The sequence below is a fragment of the Osmerus eperlanus genome, chromosome 19 (genome assembly GCF_963692335.1).
Source record: "Osmerus eperlanus chromosome 19, fOsmEpe2.1, whole genome shotgun sequence".
Lineage (NCBI taxonomy): Eukaryota > Metazoa > Chordata > Actinopteri > Osmeriformes > Osmeridae > Osmerus > Osmerus eperlanus.
Window position 1 is genome coordinate 10,872,907 of NC_085036.1, and position 18,949 is coordinate 10,891,855.

Sequence of the window (18,949 nt, forward strand, 5' to 3'; positions counted from 1 at the left end):
AATTTTATTCAACAAATTATACATTGGCACATTTTATGTACACTTCAAATCAATTACATGAATTTAAACAGTTTATTAACAGTAATTGTCCAAACACAAGCCATGAGAACGTTTTGAGCAAACACACATAGGACAAAGCTAGGTCATATGGACCTAGTGGGAGTGACTCAGGCAATGAATCAACCTTCACAGAGAAAGAGTTTTATACTTTCTTTGTACTGGGCAGAAACACAACACATACTGGGAACTCACTTCCGATGGATGGTCAAGATTAAAGTGGTTCCTTTAGACGGCATCTTTATCTTTTGTCTTTCATAATTCAACACTATGTTCTGTTTGCAGCCATTAGATAAATCTAGATCTTTGGATTATGTTTTTTTTCTGATATATTTCTTAATGTGAAAATGAGTGTACATACTGTTTAACTCTGTACTTTACAAAGATCATTTATGACAGTACTGATAAACACCAGATACAGTTTCATTTTAAATAGGGAAGGTGCATGATTAGAAAATAGGGATTCTGTGCTTTCAGTGCAATTAAATACATTAAATACCAACCATCATATTTTCGGTGTGACACATTTATAAATATCATAAATGTGATCACACAGGGAAATATTCAGAACCGCATCATTTAGTGCATGTTTTGATTTCACTTGACATCACAAGGCAGTTTTCTGCTTCTTTTGCAGGGATAATTGTTTCAGACAATTGCGAACACAAACAATAAAACATCCTTTACCAATAAATAGTAAAGAGTTGTATGCCAAACAAATACATTTCTCCTTTTCCAAAATGTTTTTTGTCTCATAAACAAAATACCACACTCTTATTGATGTTCATTCTGTTATTTGTGTCAGTGTGATGCAGTGACTGGTTTGGACTTTTCTCCTAAGGTCTCAACAGAGCTGGGTGGACGTGAACCACTCCCCTTTTACCATCACCGAGCAGGACTCTGCTTGGGTCTCCATTATGGTTCCTGTGAGTAGTGTATGTTGGTCTGTCTGGCTATCTGTAAGTATGTATGTATGCTTGCCTGTATTTCTGCCTGCCTGTCTGTCTGTCTTTCTGCCTGTAGCCTCTGTCTGACTGTTCGTCCAGCCGCATTCAGCCATCCAGCTCTTTATCGGTTCAGGCAGGCTGCCTTAAATACCGATTCATCAGTTCTTTCATCTATTTCTGTTACCACCTAGTGTCCCTGTTGGGGAGCCAGAGAGAGAGAGAGAGAGGTGAGTTTCTCATGAACACTATGTACAGCATAGGAACATACATAGGAACTTCAGAGATTCACTTACCGCAGCAGAGTGGCTGAGCTTGTCAAAACGGAACTTCAAGTTGGATCTAGGTGAGCTCTTATTCTTAAATTCTTTAAAAGAAGATGTTTTTAAATATAAATAAGCCTTGTGAGTATTGAACATTTTGTATAATTAGCTCTACATCCATCCAAAAACATCCTAGATTTTAGAATCCTGCCTCCAGCTTTGGAGTGCTCTGTTTATAGCAGAGCACTCCAAAGCTGGAGGCAGGATTCTAAAATCTAGGAGTGTAGATACCTGTGGGACTCCGGCACATGATGACTGGGGTTCCTGAACTTTGACCTTCCACAGTGATTGGAGGGAGGAGTGATGCGGCCAGACTGTTCTTGAAAAATGTAAGTAGTAGGCGAGTAAATTATACACACACCATGCTGTAGTCTCCTAAGTATATTGTCTACTACATATAATTATATATACTCACAGGGTCAGAGTCATCTACTATTTCTACCTCTCCTACTGCGGTACTAAAACTTCCGGTGCTGGAGAAAGAATATTTGGCATTAGTCCTGTCGAGTTCCCTTATCTTCACACTGAGCCTACAATGAAGACATCATACTTACCAATGGATGCCATCAGTTCTACTTTATTGTCTACAATTTAGATAAGTAGTACTTACTGTACATTTCTAAATGATCATAATTTTCTATACCAGTTGTTTTCAATTCATGTTTACCTTTCCTTGTGGGGACAGGCCTCTGGAGAGCTTGGGTTTGAGGGCGTCTCTGACTTCACATGGCTACAATCAAAGCTCCTCTGGTCACTATGGAGACTAAATGTGAAAATACATTATAAGTAATGTCTTCATGCAGTTCTGTGAACATATGCATAAGAATAACCCACTATTGTGTGTGTGAGAGAGTGCGTGTGTGTGCATGTCCTACCTGCGATGACTATGTCTCTCTGTCTGGCTGTCTACACTGAGGAGGCGGGGAAACAGACCAGAGCGTCTCTTGACTGGAGACTTTACGCTAGATGTCTGAAAGACAGAAAGAGAGAGATAGAGAGTCTATGCACTGCCCCACCAAGGCTGCAAAACCCTGTTGGTCTCCTTGTCTCCCTCCTGCTGCTCCTCTTACCTCAGAACTACTGTGTGTCAGACTAGTGGGCAGGCCCCCTCCACCCTTCGCCATCATCTCCATGGAGACACTGCGCCCTCGCATTGCCCTCTAAGAGAGGGAAAGAGGGGCAGAGAGGATGAGGGTTAGGGTGGGTCAGAGAGAGGGAGAAGGAATAAGGATATCCCTGCAGAACAAACGCGCTGCAGAATGGCATGATTGGTGGCAAGAGTGATGATGACTGATGAATATGAAGTGACTGAGAAGTGACTAAGAGGAAGAGAGACCTTGATGGACTCCAGCAGGCCTCCGTGGGCGTGGCCGTTCTCCGCCCGGTCATCGTCAGGCCCGACGCCCACTCCCAGCATGCTCTGGGTGTGTCTGTGCAGCTCGTCATGGAGACCGTCCAGCAGGGCGGCCCGTGTCCGCTCCTAGGCAAGCATGCGCACACACACGCACGCACGCGCGCGCGCACGCACACATACACACACACACACACACACACACACACAGGCATACACTAAAAACTACAGTATACAGTATATAGTTCACATACACGTGAGAAAAAAACATTGAAGTTGGTAGGTTGTTTGTATGTATGTATGACCGCAATCACAGCTGTCCAAGTAGAAAGCATCGAAGCGAACCTCAAGTCTGGCAAAGCGGTCACTCTTGTAGCAGGCTGTCTCTGCATTGATCAGCTTGGTGAGCAGAAACTCCCTGAACTCCGGTCCCTGCAGACGGAGCGAGACACGGAAATGCTCATTAACTCATTATCGTTCCCCTGAGAGATACCAGCGAGAGGCAGCATGTACTACACCGCAGGAAGAGAGGGGACGACACGGAGCGGGAGGGATATGACAGCAGCCAGTGGGGAGACCGCAGACACAACCCTAGGTACTGAAATGTGTCAGAAAGTAGCTCCTTAATGATCAGTGTAGCCGTCTGCTCTGGACAGTTGTCTGACCTTTTTAAAGACTGCAGGGTTGGGTAGGGGCGGGCCAAACGGAGGGACATCCTCTCTGGCTGTGACGGACACCTGTCAATCATAATATGCACCCTTTTATAGACAATTCCATTGAAAGCTTCAATTGCAGTGAATCTGCCATCGTCATCATTATTATACAGAGTATCATCTTAGGGTGTGTGTATGCCTGTGTGTGTGTGTGTGTGTGCGTGTGTGTGTGTGTGTGTGTGTGTGTGAGAGAGAGAGGAGGAGAGAGTTAGATGGAGTGTGTGCTCATGACGTACCTTGTAAGTGGTGTCTTCCGAGCAGCCGTTTTCCACCTGCACCACTATGAAGGCATGGAGGAAGTTCGATGCGATGATGTCCGGCACAAAGGGCGTGGCCTCTTCCTGGAACACGGCTGCTACGATGTCATTTCCTATGTGTCGCTTCCTCTGGAGCTGACAGGGAAGAACAGCTCATCATAATTCATCATTACCTACTGTATCTGCTACTGGAGACGTTAGTTAGAGAGTTCAGAAAGTTTACCTGTTGAGTGTCTCCCTCTGTGTAGGGTAGCTTCGTCGACACGTGAAACATGATCTCTTGTTCTCGGTGGATGGTGTACACAGACTGAGAACCAGTCTGTCCGTGAGTCACGTCCAGACCGCCACGGAATCTGGGGGGGGGGGGGGGGGGGGTGAAGTAGGGGGAGGGGGTTCAGACAGATGGACAGGTCATTACTCTGAGTGCTGTCTCCCCCTTCATCTTCGGCTGTTTGTACCTTTGAGTTACAAGGCTGCCGTGTGCCTCTTCCACTCCGTGACTCACCCCTTAAAGTCCTGTAGCTCCACCGTGACTCACCCCTTAAAGTCCTGTAGCTCCACCGTGACTCACCCCTTAAAGTCCTGTAGCTCCACCGTGACTCACCCCTTAAAGTCCTGTAGCTCCACCGTGACTCACCCCTTAAAGTCCTGTAGCTCCACCGTGACTCACCCCTTAAAGTCCTGTAGCTCCACCGTGACTCACCCCTTAAAGTCCTGTAGCTCCACCGTGACTCACCCCTTAAAGTCCTGTAGCTCCACCGTGACTCACCCCTTAAAGTCCTGTAGCTCCACCGTGACTCACCCCTTAAAGTCCTGTAGCTCCACCGTGACTCACCCCTTAAAGTCCTGTAGCTCCACCGTGACTCACCCCTTAAAGTCCTGTAGCTCCACCGTGACTCACCCCTTAAAGTCCTGTAGCTCCACCGTGACTCACCCCTTAAAGTCCTGTAGCTCCACCGTGACTCACCCCTTAAAGTCCTGTAGCTCCACCGTGACTCACCCCTTAAAGTCCTGTAGCTCCACCGTGACTCACCCCTTAAAGTCCTGTAGCTCCACCGTGACTCACCCCTTAAAGTCCTGTAGCTCCACCGTGACTCACCCCTTAAAGTCCTGTAGCTCCACCGTGACTCACCCCTTAAAGTCCTGTAGCTCCACCGTGACTCACCCCTTAAAGTCCTGTAGCTCCACCGTGACTCACCCCTTAAAGTCCTGTAGCTCCACCGTGACTCACCCCTTAAAGTCCTGTAGCTCCACCGTGACTCACCCCTTAAAGTCCTGTAGCTCCACCGTGACTCACCCCTTAAAGTCCTGTAGCTCCACCGTGACTCACCCCTTAAAGTCCTGTAGCTCCACCGTGACTCACCCCTTAAAGTCCTGTAGCTCCACCGTGACTCACCCCTTAAAGTCCTGTAGCTCCACCGTGACTCACCCCTTAAAGTCCTGTAGCTCCACCGTGACTCACCCCTTAAAGTCCTGTAGCTCCACCGTGACTCACCCCTTAAAGTCCTGTAGCTCCACCGTGACTCACCCCTTAAAGTCCTGTAGCTCCACCGTGACTCACCCCTTAAAGTCCTGTAGCTCCACCGTGACTCACCCCTTAAAGTCCTGTAGCTCCACCGTGACTCACCCCTTAAAGTCCTGTAGCTCCACCGTGACTCACCCCTTAAAGTCCTGTAGCTCCACCGTGACTCACCCCTTAAAGTCCTGTAGCTCCACCGTGACTCACCCCTTAAAGTCCTGTAGCTCCACCGTGACTCACCCCTTAAAGTCCTGTAGCTCCACCGTGACTCACCCCTTAAAGTCCTGTAGCTCCACCGTGTCTCCCAGCACACTAAGAAACTCTGTGAATGCTGGAGTCTCCTCAGTGTTCCCAAACAACTCCTCCTCCGACACCTGCCATGGACGGACAGACAGAGAGAGAGACTGACTGCTGGCTGGAGGACAAGGCAGCCAAACACCAACACCACAGATCCAACGGCACCCACTCACCTGGCCCAACTTCTGGTAGATGACCCCAAACTTGAAGGTGTCGTTCACTTCATGCTCGTCATAGCTCACAATCAGCTGGGAGGCCTGACAGACACATACACGCAGTAATGTTATCGGTGACATAGTGTTAACTCATATAAACATAAGTCATGTTTGTATGTAATTAGTGTGTTCTACGTGTTGGTAGTACGTAGTAGTAGTGTGTGTGTGTGTGTGTGTGTGTGTGTGTGTGTGTGTGTGTGTGTGTGTGTGTGTGACAGAGAGGGCTCACCTTAGGGTACAGCACTGGACTGAACCGCAGCCCAACAGCATCTTCACACAGCAGCTGGGGAACAGAGACGCACATCAACACACCACCACACAACACCACACACAACCACACACAACCACACACCACCACACACAACCACACACAACCAAACACAACCACACACAACCACACACCACCACACACCACCACACACCACCACACACAACCACACACAACCACACACCACCACACACAAACACACACCACCACACACAACCACACACCACCACACACCACCACACACAACCACACAACCACACACCACCACACACAACCACACACAACCACACACGCACAGCAACAGGACAGACAAACGAAATGGCAGATACACCGAACACAGTCAGACTTTGGCATATTGTATTTTTGGGCAGAACAGTAGTTGCCCACCTTGGCCAGCTGGGGCACACTAGGCAGCCCTGGGAGGTCTGTGAGTGATATTCTGTCGTACACAGTCTTCACCCTGGACCTAGACAAGAGGCGGAGACGGAGAGGTGGAGAGAGTGAGACGAGGCTGACAGACAAGGCAGACAGACAGACGGGGCTGGAGTTCACTGGGATGATGGGGAGAGGTTGTTAGAGCGTGCTCAGGTGCGCGTACCTCACGATGACATGCAGGCTCTCCTGATCCTTCACCTCTTCATGCCTCAGTGACAGAATGAGGTTGCCATGACTACTGGCCATGCAGTAGAAATTCAAGTGTTCCTGCAACACCGAGAGTGAGATGCGACAACCGTTACTGGCACGTCTTTAACTTTATGTGTCGATGGTGAACTGTCACAGAGGAGGACTCTTCATTTATTAAACCGCTGAGTTTGCGTTCGACTGGTTTTTCTGTGACGGCTCTGACCTTGCCGAGGAAGTGTTTCCTGTAGGCGCGGGCGGCGTCGTTGCTTTCCAGGCGGTACCCATAAGCCCCTGGGGGGGTGTCCTCCCCCTCCCCTCCCCCTCCCTCGTCTCTCTCACAGAGGCTTATCTCCAGGGACAGGGGCGGGGGGGTGGGGGCCTCAGGGTCCTCGATCCAGTAGCCCCCAAACTCAGGCAAGATGACCTGGGGGTATGGGCCCCCCCTCTCCAACACCTGACCAGAACCAAAATAGAACAGAACCATCATCGACTGTAATGTACCTGTCTGTATTTGCCTGCGTGTGATTGGCGGTAAAGACACAGATACCTCATCTATCCTTGGGTAGGGGATGTAGTCATCCTGGAAAACAGAGAGGAGGATTAGGTCCAGCTGCGACAGACGTCTCTCAAGTGATGCTGACACAAATGTGACCTCACAGTGGGGTTTGAACTCATGGACATGCGCTGTGTGGGTCCCCTATGTCATCCCGCCCATGGTGACACTCAATGGATTCGATCACAGATGAAGGAACCAGACAATGAGCCAAACATAGTGACGTTAAGCTGATGAGTTGGGAAGAGGGTACAGTTCTATGGTTAGAAGACGATGGAGGACTGATGCACAGACACGTGGGCGTGCATGCTGTCCAGACCTTTAGTCTCTGAGGCCCTGTCCTGGTCTCTGCAGCCTCTGGCACCTGCTACAGGGTAGAGGATCCAGGGGAGGAGAGGAGGAGATCAGGGTCAAGGGTCGCGAGTCAGGGTTTAGGCAGGAGTAGGAGGTATGGATTTCATGGGGTCAAGGATTAGAGGTTTGTGGTTGAAGGTAAGGGAGAAATGCACTGGTAGGTATCTGAGTTATTCTTGTAACAAAGGCCAGTTTATACAGCTATTACAGTGAAAGCTCATGAGCAAACTCTAAAGTCTTCATTGCTGGGAAAGAGGGAACCTCAATCGATTTGTAGGGATAGCAGGTCTTGCACCGACAACCTTAGCATAAAATCATATTTTAGGAGATCAATATTATAACTGCAAGTGTGTTCTGGTACAGTTCAGATATTATTAGGCCCTTGTGTATAAGCCTAGGTGGCCATACAAGAGATGTCAACCAATCACAACCATCCTTACCTCCATCTTCTCCATCATGTCAAAGAAATGGGCCGTCTGTGAAGCGAAAAAGAGCGATGGCCAGTGAGAGAAAAGCAGAGAAGATGTGGAAAAAGTTTCCAGTTTGATTCTTATTCGAGTTCAGTATACGCATGCAAAAAATGTCTCTAGTAGATCCCTGTTTCTGTGTGTGCCGGTGTGTGTGTGTGTCTTACCTTGATGGTGGGGGGAGCGGTGCGGGGAGGAGAAGGGGGGCAGTCTACCAGTGGAACGTTGGAGATGGTCAGCATCTCCTGTTTGCTGAAACAACAACACCATGGCTCTTACCACCTGCGACACACCTGCACTCTACCGCTCCTCTCTCCTTCCCCTTTCCCTCCCTCCCGCTCTAATGACTAGCCACATCATCTTCATCAGTCACTTAGAAAAGAGAGAGAGGGAGAGCGAAAGAGATTGATGGAGATAAAGAATGAGAACGATAGACACATAGAATGAGAGACAGACAGAGAGAAAGAGAAAGAAAGAAATGAGACATTCTCTAAAAATACCTCCCCAATCCCTCATAAGCCCTCTGTAAATAGCCTCCATAGATTCATCACACATACTCTCTCTCTCTCTCTCTCTCTCTCTCTCTCTCTCTCTCTCTCTCTCTCTCTCTCTCTCTCTCTCTGTCTCCCTGTCTCCCTGTCTCCCTGTCTCCCTGTCTCCCTGTCTCTCACACACACACACGTTTTCACACAGAGATGTTACAAGCTTGGATGTCTTTCACAAAACCCTCACACTAGATTATCAATGACAACTCTCAGGGCTGCATTCCAGTTCAAAATTCCTCATGCATCTAAAAATTGCGAGGTAGCCTCAAACCCTCCTGCGAATCAATGATGCCATATTTCTCTGCAGTTCAAAAGTGCAGCAGGTTATTTCAGATCGCAGACAAACACACTGAAGTGCACTCAGGCAACATACAACCTCAAAACCTATACTTAAAGCATCTTACAAAACAAAGCAAGCTGCTTTATACCCAAGTCACTCAAACCAACACACAACCTGCCCAGTCCTACTGTCCCCGTCTCTCAGGCACCTCTCAATAAAACATCAAGTTACCCACCACTCGTCCTCCCTCTCCCTCTCTCTCTCCGTCTCCCTTTCTCTCTGTTGTCTGGAGCGATAGAGGAGTCCAATCAGCGCCACCACGGCCCGGACCCCCGCTCGTTTGGACCCCACCCGGGAACTGCCCGGCTCCGACATCAGCTCCCGTTACAACCGGAAGGTTCCGGTTAGCCGCCTTTACAACATCGAGCAAGGCGGCTCTGTTATTGTTTGAAACACAGGCACCGTCCAAAGGTTCTGTTGGCACCTGTTACCGCAGCCATGGAGAAGGACAGATGGTCCAGACTCTCCCCCTGGTGATCCCTTCAGAAGCAGAACCTGGAGTTCTACTGCAGTAGAAACTGAGCAGACACAGCCAACAGGTCCGCAGGTCTGGCCACACTCTACCTCCCCGCCCCTCCTCCCCGCCCCTCCTCCCCGCCCCTCCTCCCCGCCCCTCCTCCCCGCCCCTTCTCCCCGCCCCTCCTCCCCGCCCCTCCCTTACCTGTCTGCAACAGCCTCTTGTCCTTCCGTCTTTCACAAGCTCTCTCCCCCTGCCTCTGGGTGACACTGCTCAGTTGTCCTCCTCTCCACCTGTCTGAGCTTAAATGCACACTAATGTACACTCGCTCTCCCTCCACACTTGTGTCTACCTTCCTACCTCCCCCCCTCTCTTGGTACCCATCTGAACAATGACACACTTACGCTTTCTGCCAATTCTAATTATCTTCAGGTCCCCTCCCCCCCTGCTTCCCTTAGCGTCTCTCCACAGCACTGTTAAATGTCTCTCTCTCTCTCCTGCTGCATGTTCACCCATTCCTCTCCTGCTGTGTTGGTTGTTCACTGACACAAGGTGAGAGGTGCTGCTCTCTCTCTCTCTCTCTCTCTCTCTCTCTCTCTCTCTCTCTCTCTCTCTCTCTCTCTCTCTCTCTCTCTCTCTCTCTCTCTCTCTCTCTCTCTCTCTCTCTCTCTCTCTCTCTCTCTCTCTCTCTCTCTCTCTCTCTCTCTCTCTCTCTCTCTCTCTCTCTCTCTCTCTCTCTCTCTCTCTCAGCCTTTCTTTACTACTGTGTACTACTACCACCGGACCATCCTCTGTTCTTTCTCTATCCCTGGTCTCCAATGTTCTATGATCTGCTTCTTGCATCAGGTGAACATGTACACTGGTGAAGATAGCTTCACTTGTGGTTAGAAGACCACAAGTTTACGTTCAGTTCAGGGTGGTAACATATCGAAACATGAAGTTCGCCAACAGGCAGATAGTATTTCTGAGTAGAAATGAAACTGGACTCAAGGCATGGTGTTGTCTGTGTCTACTAGACAGACGACTCACTGCCTGCCTGTCTCTCCCACTCACGCAAACAGAGACGCACACATAAACAGTAGCGATAATCTGTTGGATTTAATCTGAGAGTGAATATGGATTAGATTGGATCACTGTGGCAGAGTGAAGCGATTGGTTTGGGGATTAACTAAAGAGAGGTGCGTCTGCCGAACTGTTGAAAGAGATGTGGGATAAGAAGAAAAGAGATAGCTAGACTGAAAAGCAATGGCTTGAGAGTGTAACTATCAGTCTTAGTCTATCTTAGATAACATGCTCTGTGTCTGTGTGTGTGTGTGTGGGCACGCGTGGGTGGCTGCGTGCATGCGTTTGTGTGGCTAAGACATTTTAGTCACAGCTCTACCTGCCTGGCTGGCTGGAGGCAGATGAGGATAATGAGGTGATGTTTTGACTTCATTATAGTCTCAAGCAACACTATAGTCTACACTGACCCATTCTGCCCCGCTGTGTCTGTGTGTGTGTCTCCTCTGTCTATGTATCTCTCTCACTTTCTCTCTCTCTCTCTCCCTCTCTCTCTCTTTCTTTCACGAGTAATGAAGATGCCATTATCAGCTGAAATGAATTTGAGGAGGTAATTCGGATGCTGACATTTCCATTGAACAGAGATAGATAGCAGTACCCACAGGCTACACCTACCAGGAGGTTTGTGACAATGTGAGTGCGAGTGTGTGTGTGTGTGTGTGTTACCTTATGAATATATTTCAGCCACGTCTTTGCCAAGGAGAGACAAGTGATAATCAGACTGAAAGGTCAGGAAAATAGCCCTGGAGAATATTAGTATGTGTGTGTTTATGTGTTTGTGTGTGTGTTTATGTGTGTGTGTATTTGAAAGTGTGCGAGCGAGAGATTGGACAAGCTATACCTGGGTGCATGAATAAGAGAATCCTTGTGTCTGTTTGGTCATAGGAGAGGATTCACACACAGAAACAGGACGTGCAACAGTGCTGCAGAAAGAGAGCAGGAAGAAAGGAGAAGAGAAGAGGAGACGGGAGAGGAGAGGGGAAAGAAGAGACATGCTCGCTCGTCCTCTCGCTCTCTGATGGTGAACTGGTCACAACTGAGACACTTTGCCAGAGACACCTAAGTGCCAGAAGGGAACATTCAGGGACCAGAGGGGGAAAAAAAGCAAGAGAAATGGAGAGGGAGAGAGTAGAGATGGACAGCAGCGTGGAAGGGCTACACACGAGGCGACTCTCAGACCCCCATTGTGAGGAGAAGGTCAGTCTGAACAGACGGGCTCCACGGGGAGTGTGCGGGTGTGTTTGTTTGTGTGTGTGTACGTGTGTGTGTACGTGTGTGTGTACGTGTGTCGGTGAATGTGTGCGAGTGTATTTGCATGTGTTTCTGTGTGTGTCTGTGCATGTTTGTGTGTGTGTGTGTGTGTGTGTGGGTGTAAGTATATGTGTGCCTCCGTCGATGTGTGTGCCTTGGTACGTCTGTGTGTGTGTGCCTTGGTACGTCTGTGTGTGTGTGCCTTGGTACGTCAGTGTGTGTGTGCCCCCGCGTGTGGGCGTTTGTGCATGAGCTATTCAACGCTGCTTTCGGTAAACAACAGTGATGAAATTAGCCAAGTTGTCATCTTATAACAAGCGACAACCCAGCAGCACAAGTGAGCAAAAGCTCTGCCTCCTCTCACAGGCCTTGCGGTGGTGCTTCTGCACACAGCAAGGACAAACGCATTCATCTGCTCCAGCTCTAGGGAGCTTCTAACAGGTGCTCGTGAGTCGTTGCCGTCCTGCACTCCGTACTCTGATCTCGGGACTCCCTCTGTTGGTGAAGAGCTCTACCTGCATACTGTGCTGCAGAGAACCAACACTGACCACATATTGCCAGGCCAGTTCCAGGAATCCTGTTTGACCTTTGAATGACATTATGTTGTTGAGGCTCATCATGATGCCCGTTGGTCGGTCAGCCAGATGGCATTCCGGGTGCTACCGATTAGCCATCGTAGACCGGGCGAAGCGTGAGCTCTTTCCCTGAGACTCAGACAGAACTGGAGACGCCCCCGCTGTTCAGGGATGCTCCTGGTTCGCCACGAAGACTGGCCTCGTTACACAAGCTGCTGAAACATTGAAGAGCAGGGAGGAACTGCAGGCACAGCCACCTGGGGTCCTGCACAGCACTGAAACCTCCACACACTCTTCCTTCCATTCTACCTTTGTCACGGAGACGCCGTCCTCACAGACATCAGTCATGGAGGAGAACGGCTCATGTTGACTCCCTGAAAAAGACGGGCGCTATCTGTCACCCGTCCAGGATGGGCCGTAAACTGGGCTGTCAGGAAAAGGCTTTCCCTGTGGAGCTGAGTTCAGAATTTGTGGCCGCAGCCGAGGGGAATAAACCACCGAGTCAGACCAACAGTCCTCACAGAGACAATACAGTCACCATTTGGGAGCAGCAGAAATGCGCTGGCCTCCTTTTGTTTGGCGGCTATCTGTGGAGACAGACTCAGAATGAGGGATGGAGGGCTGGAGGGCTGAAGGGATGGAGGGCTGGAGGGCTGAAGGGATGGAGGGATGGAGGGCTGGAGGGATGGAGGGATGGAGGGATGAAGGGCTGGAGGGATGGAGGGATGGAGGGAGGCTCTCCTGGCAGGGCCTGAGATCTGAGGCAGCCATATCCTGGGTCTCCTGCAGCTCAGGCTCTTTGTTAACAGGGACCAGTTTCACGCATGGCTGTGCCCCAAAGCTGACTGGTCAGCTGGTCTCACAGCGCTTCACAACAACACAGGGCAACTCATCACCGGGCTGCTTGGGGTTTACTTGCTGCATTTTCGCTCCTTCTCTCCACCTATCCGTCTCTCTCCTCCTCCTCCTCCTCTTTCCTCCTCCCCTCCTCCTCCTCCTCTCTCCTCTCCTCCCCTCCTCCTCTCTCCTCCTCTGTCCTCTACTCCCCTCCTCCTCTCCTTTTCACTCCACCTCTTGTCTCTTCTGCTTTCATCTCCGTTCCATTCTTCAACTCTCTGACTCCCCTCTTTCCCTCCTCTCTCCCCCTCCCCTCCCCTCCGCTCTCCCCTCCCCTCCCCCCCTCCCCATCTCTGATCTCCACTCAGGGATGTTAGTGCCAGTCGCAGAGCCTCGTCTACGTCTCAGCCAGGGCTGCGTTCAGCAATGCAAAGACTCCCCACTACCACCACAAAACACACACACATACCGTACACACACACACACACACACAAGATATGTGACACCTATGTTGTAGCATGAAGGCTTAGAGCAGGATCCAGGTGATCCTTTTACCCCCCATGGTCATGACAGCCTAGGGGCAACAAGCAAACTCTCAATGCTTAAAAGAGAATAAACTATGAGAGAGAGAAGGAGAGAGAGGAAGAGAAAGGGTGCGAGAGGAGGAAAGAGAAGGAGAGTGGAGGAGAAAGAGAGAGGAGAGGGAAAGAGAGAAGCAGAGAGAGAGGAATAGAAAGGGGGAGAGTGGAGGAGAGAGGAAAAATAGATGAGGAGATGTAAATCTGGATCCAGGGGAACATCAAAGCAGTGGTGCGGAACCACACATTAATGGCAGGTGTCGGGGCATCTTTGAAGATTTTAACACGCTAACGCGCTAACCCGCTAACGCTTCAGTGTCCGTCCAGCTGGCTCCGGCACAAGACAGCGACCCTCAGAGAGAAGGTGCAGCATGCTGTGTGTGTATGTGTGTGTGCCTGCCCTTCAGTCAGTTGTGTGCGCACACTTGAATAAACACACATGCATTCACACGCACATTCAGGACCTGTGCACATCACTCATTTGCTGAAGGCATCGCTGACACGTAACAGGCTTAAAACACACAAGACAAGAGCAGCTTTTCCACGGTTGCACGCTGGTGACACGCTGGATATGCAACAAAGAAGACATCTCCCATTCCTTGAAGAAACAGAAGCACAGCTCAAACCAAGCCAGTCACCAGCAGACACTACCACAACAGAACAATCTTATGACACTGATGATAATTAGATGACAAATCTGTTTCTCTCTATTTAATCTGGACTGCGTGCCTGTGTCTCTATTTACTGCTCACTCAAAATATCAAAACCCAGCTAAAAACATCAAGACCACCCCCCACCCCCTCCACACACACGTACAAATACACAGCCACACATACACACACATACTTAAGGAGACAAGACTTACCATTGGTTGTGAGGCATGGAGGCAATTTAACCGCTGGTAATTCAGTAGCAAGCTCTTACATAGATGAGAGAAGAATGAAACAGACACTAGCACAACACACTGACTCGCTCTCTCTTTCGTTCTCTCTTTCTCTCTCTCTGTCACACACAGTCTGGTCCTTGATTAAAGGACAGTAATCCTGGCCTTAGGGCAGGGGGAAGAAAGGGCGCAGCGCTCCGTAGTGTGAAATAGCGAGCAAGAAGAAGAGCAGGAGAGAGAGGAGCAGGAGAGAGGGGGAGCAGGAGAGAGAGTGAGACCAGGAATGAGAGTTAATAGGGGCACAGGGAGAGGGGGAGGGTAGAGAGAAAGAGAGAGAGAAAGAGAGAGATGGGGCTAGGACTGTGTGACTGGGCTCTAAATATGGGAATGACTATTTACTGTGTAAACTGGACAGTAAGTACTCATTCATAAAACATACAAACATGATTATGAAGAAATAAGCATAAATAATTTCTGATATACAAATAGATTGAACCGAAAATCTGTGATGGTACAAAGCACACACAAACCTCTCTCTCTTTGTCACATACACTGTGCTCAATGACATGGTGATTCACATATAAACTGGCGTAAACAAACATGCTATGTGAACATGCACAGTTAATGATCCTCATTCTAGTTGACATGTCCTTCGGTCTCATGGTCCATGGCCTTGCCTCACCCACACAACATAGAACTTGTCTCAACATCTCAATCAATCAATTTCCAGGCCCTTGAGAAAGGAATTCAATTCCCCCCCATGGAGAAATCGCAGAACCATTCAGTTAAAATAGAACTGACCCCGAAGCTGGTCACACACACTCACACACACACACACGCAGACAAACACTGATACACAAAAAATAACAACAACTAAAAACAACCCGTCTTCCAACGCCAGACTTCTCAGCAGTTTAGTAAGAGGAGCACCTGTGCCTCACACAGCCTGCTCCGGGTGCCACGGTCACACTACGCCCTCCATCATCACAGGCAAGCTTCTTCAGGAACACAACCCTGGAATGCGAGTCCAAACCCACAGGCCCCGTGCCACACCAAGCAGAAAAACACAACAGTCATCAAACCTTTCTGTTCATGGACAAAGTTGTGTCTGACGAGTCTAATCAAGTGAGTGACAGGCTGTGAATGTTTCTTGGAGGACAGGGTGGGGGTGAGGGGTGAGGGGGTGTTGAGTGACAAGCAGAGACAGTAGGGCTGGGGGCTTTGGACATTACAAGGGGGGGTCAGACAGAGATTAAAATACCATGGCTCATTCCGCCCACAGTGACAGAGGGAGAGGTCACCTACCCAAAATGAATCTCACACACTGTCACTGTCACAAAGGTTTCAGACAAATAAAACACACACCACACACACACACACACACACACAAATACTGCTCATTTTCTGGACAGTGATAGGCTGCTATCCACAGGGTTTGCAAGCGGACACCATGACAGTCCAGGTTTTTCTTACTGTGTGATTGTGTGTAAAGTTCAAACTCACCGTGCTCTGAGGGCACTGACAGTGCTCTTGTCAATCCTGCAGAGAGAGACAGAGAAAGATGTTTACAACTCGTTTACAATCTATGACCACTGGGGGAGACATCATTTCAGTCTTCCTGACTTCGTCCTCTCAACACAGACACACGCTCACACACACACATCAGTAAGTGATACGCATGCACGCATTAGACACATGCACGCACGCACGCAAACACTTCATCAGCAACACACACACACACACACAGTTCATCGCCATGGTTTGAAAGGAATGAAACTGTTAATCTCCTGCTTTATGTGTCACATCTCTCCCAACCGTCCTCCTGTTCATCTCTTGAGGGTGGTATAAAGTGTGTGCTGACGCAGGCTGGGCGAGGGCCACACGCCTCTGCCTCTCCTATTTATCAGGGTCTCTATGGCTCCGGCATGTACATGGTGTGACCAGGGCTTTCTTCATAGCTCTGCTGTTGTGAGCGTTTCACATCAGCACAGGTTCTATAGACTTTAGGGTTTTTCTCTTTATGACTCTCTCTCTTTCTCTCCCTCTCTCACACAGATACACACACACCCTTCCTGTGTTACAACCCCTCCCAGAGAAGCCAACCACATAGCTCCCGTTTGGTCTTTCTCACACACACACGCGCGCGCACGCACACACACACAGTTAACAAAGATTGTGATCAGTAACCTAGTGGTACATGTTCCTGCATATTTTCCATTTGCTTGTCTGTTAAGAATAAACTGGTTTCACACACAAACTCGCGCACACAGACACAGGAACAAAACCTTTTCTACACTATAAGTAACCTGGAGTGAACAATCATTTTCCATCACAGGTGTAACTGTTTGTGAGTGTTCTATTTTCCCAGTTATTTCACGGGGAGAGGGGCGGATGGACACCACAGACCAGAACCGTTGACATGGGAAGGTGGCTGGGGGCCCCTACCAGCCAGGATATGTGACGTGTTAGAAAGCGAATCACAATCATGCAGACGCAGAGAGGAGGGGATCACAGTAAAGAGGGAGAGAGAGGTGCAGAGAGAGGAACAGATGCAGGGGGGGGGGGGTAGAGGGAGTTTTCAGGGGAGAGAGATGTAGAGGAGCAAAGAGAGGGAGAGAGGTGGAAGGAGGGAGAGAGGTGGAAGGAGGGAGAGAGGTAGAAGGAGGGAGAGAGGTGGAAGGAGGGAGAGAGGTGGAAGGAGGGAGAGATGTAAAAGGAGGGAGAGAGGTGGAAGGAGGGAGAGAGGTGGAAGGAGGGAGAGAGGTGGAAGGAGGGAGAGAGGTGGAAGGAGGGAGAGATGTAAAAGGAGGGAGAGAGGTGGAAGGAGGGAGAGAGGTGGAAGGAGCAGTAAACGTTAAAAGCCTCATATGATGATCCTGGGAAACATCTATTCCCGCTGGTCATAAATAAAGCATTTAGTGCCGCTCAACCTAGGGCTTTACTCAACTCAAGCTGTGTGGCTCTCTCTCTCTCCCACACACACGTGCACCACACACACACACAGTTAGTCACACACAACTTCACCCGCAGAATAAAGGCAGACACACACAAAGGTGCAGAAGGTGGAAGGATGTTCTGAATGGGGGGATGAGAGGAGGAAGGTAAAGACAGACATGAAAGGCTCAGGTCCCTGGAAGGAAGAGAGGGAGGGGGAAATGCTAATATGCATCTCTGCTTCCATCTCCCCTATAGTCTCCTCCTGCATAGCTAAATGATGTCTCTCCATTACCTCTATGCTCTGGGTGTTCTAGTGGAGATGGAAGGGAGGGGGGTACAAAAACATCAGTGAGAAAGTGAATGATTGACTTACAATCTCTTTCTCACACACACACACACACAGACTTGTGTATTCAAGGCACATTTTAGACCTGACAGATCTGCGATTCAGTGAGTTACAGCTCAGAAAGAGAGAGGGGGGGGGGGGGGGGGGGGGAACGGATCATGGAGGGATTCTGTGTAGAATCTGAATGTTAGTTGAGGTTGTATAACACACATACATGCAGGGCAGGGTTGGGGTAGGGGTAAGGTAGGTAGGGGGTAGGGTAGGTTAGAGTAAAGTGCGGTAGGGTAGGGTATGTTAGGGTTTTACAAACTAATACAAAGATGACAGAATGCTTAGGAAAAAACAATAATCCCGTCTTCTACTTGAATACACCTAAGTTCTTGAGTTTGTCATGTAGGTGATCTCTCCTGCAGATGGCCACCAGACACACGCACCACCCTCCCAGGATGGGAGAGCACTCACCCAATCAAAAACCACGCTCTCACACGAGCAAAACAAGGAACACATTTCACTCACCACATCAACGTCCTCCTGGATATAAAAACTCACCACAGCCCACATGCAAATACAAACAGTTACTACGGGCGCAATAACCACTGACACACACACACACTTACCACCCAAACCCCCCGAACGACACGCTCCTCTTCCTCCTCAACATGGTGTCCACGTCTCTCTTCTCTTCTTTGTCTCTCGGTCTGATTCTGTCTGGGATCGCCCTTAGCCCCGACAGTGCACCTCTTAAAACAGTCTCTCCAGCTCCCTCTCTCTCTCTTTCTCGCTCTTCTGCCTCTTCAGCGCTCCCTCTTCTTATATCTCCTCATCTATCTATATATACATTTCTCTCAGTCAGCCCTTTAGGCTTTTATTTTACCATGCCCTCGCTTTTTGCCTCTCTCTCTCTCTCTCTCTCGATCCCTCTCTCCCTCCCCGTTCTTTTATTTACACTTACAATCTATCTCTCACTCTCTGCCTTTCTGCAAGGTTTACACTTGCCTAGTCTCTCCTTCTCACTTCAGTGCACACCCTCTATACTGAGGTGAGCGAGTGCGAGCGAGCAATAGTGAGTGAGAGCGAGAGGAAGGGAGGGAGGGTGGGTGTTGTCTCTCTGTGGCTCCACATCTCTTCACTGACTCTGAAACACCCCATCCTGACAAAGCAAAAGGTGTCTTGGCACTGCTGTCAAAATGTTACTATCC

At 49.3% G+C, this 18,949-nt stretch overlaps 1 protein-coding gene across 5 annotated transcripts; it reads right to left on the bottom strand.

Annotated features, from left to right (window-relative positions):
* Positions 1-323: 323 nt before the first annotated feature.
* On the bottom strand, positions 324-18,756 carry LOC134039729 (rap1 GTPase-activating protein 2-like). 5 transcript variants are annotated; one of them, XM_062485764.1, is made up of 24 exons: positions 18,368-18,756; positions 15,971-16,006; positions 8,110-8,194; positions 7,916-7,951; positions 7,441-7,488; positions 7,116-7,148; positions 6,792-7,022; positions 6,543-6,646; positions 6,332-6,410; positions 5,906-5,959; positions 5,635-5,718; positions 5,438-5,538; positions 3,869-3,998; positions 3,625-3,780; positions 3,341-3,412; positions 3,021-3,107; positions 2,661-2,804; positions 2,395-2,484; positions 2,200-2,294; positions 1,992-2,087; positions 1,740-1,797; positions 1,556-1,643; positions 1,298-1,368; positions 324-1,200 (listed from the first exon to the last, which is right to left on the bottom strand). In XM_062485764.1, the coding sequence occupies exons 1-24, from the start codon at positions 18,409-18,411 to the stop codon at positions 1,192-1,194; spliced, it is 2,031 nt and encodes a 676-aa protein (XP_062341748.1). In that variant the 5' UTR covers positions 18,412-18,756; the 3' UTR covers positions 324-1,191. The 5 variants fall into 5 exon arrangements, with proteins under 5 accessions (XP_062341748.1, XP_062341749.1, XP_062341746.1 ...); XM_062485765.1 differs by lacking the exons at positions 15,971-16,006; positions 18,368-18,756 and adding an exon at positions 14,450-14,607; XM_062485762.1 differs by lacking the exons at positions 15,971-16,006; positions 18,368-18,756 and adding an exon at positions 9,003-9,361.
* Between the last annotated feature and the right edge of the window lie 193 nt (positions 18,757-18,949).

Bases quoted from the DNA above. Each gene is read 5' to 3' on its own strand.
- LOC134039729 (XM_062485762.1), bottom strand. From the start codon at position 9,142: ATGTCGGAGCCGGGCAGTTCCCGGGTGGGGTCCAAACGAGCGGGGGTC. The intron at 7,149-7,440 runs GTCTGGACAGCA...TCTGTTTTCCAG, and splicing joins CAGGGCCTCAGAGACTAAAG to GATGACTACATCCCCTACCC. The intron at 5,719-5,905 runs GTGAGCCCTCTC...TGTGTCTGTCAG, and splicing joins GTCCAGTGCTGTACCCTAAG to GCCTCCCAGCTGATTGTGAG.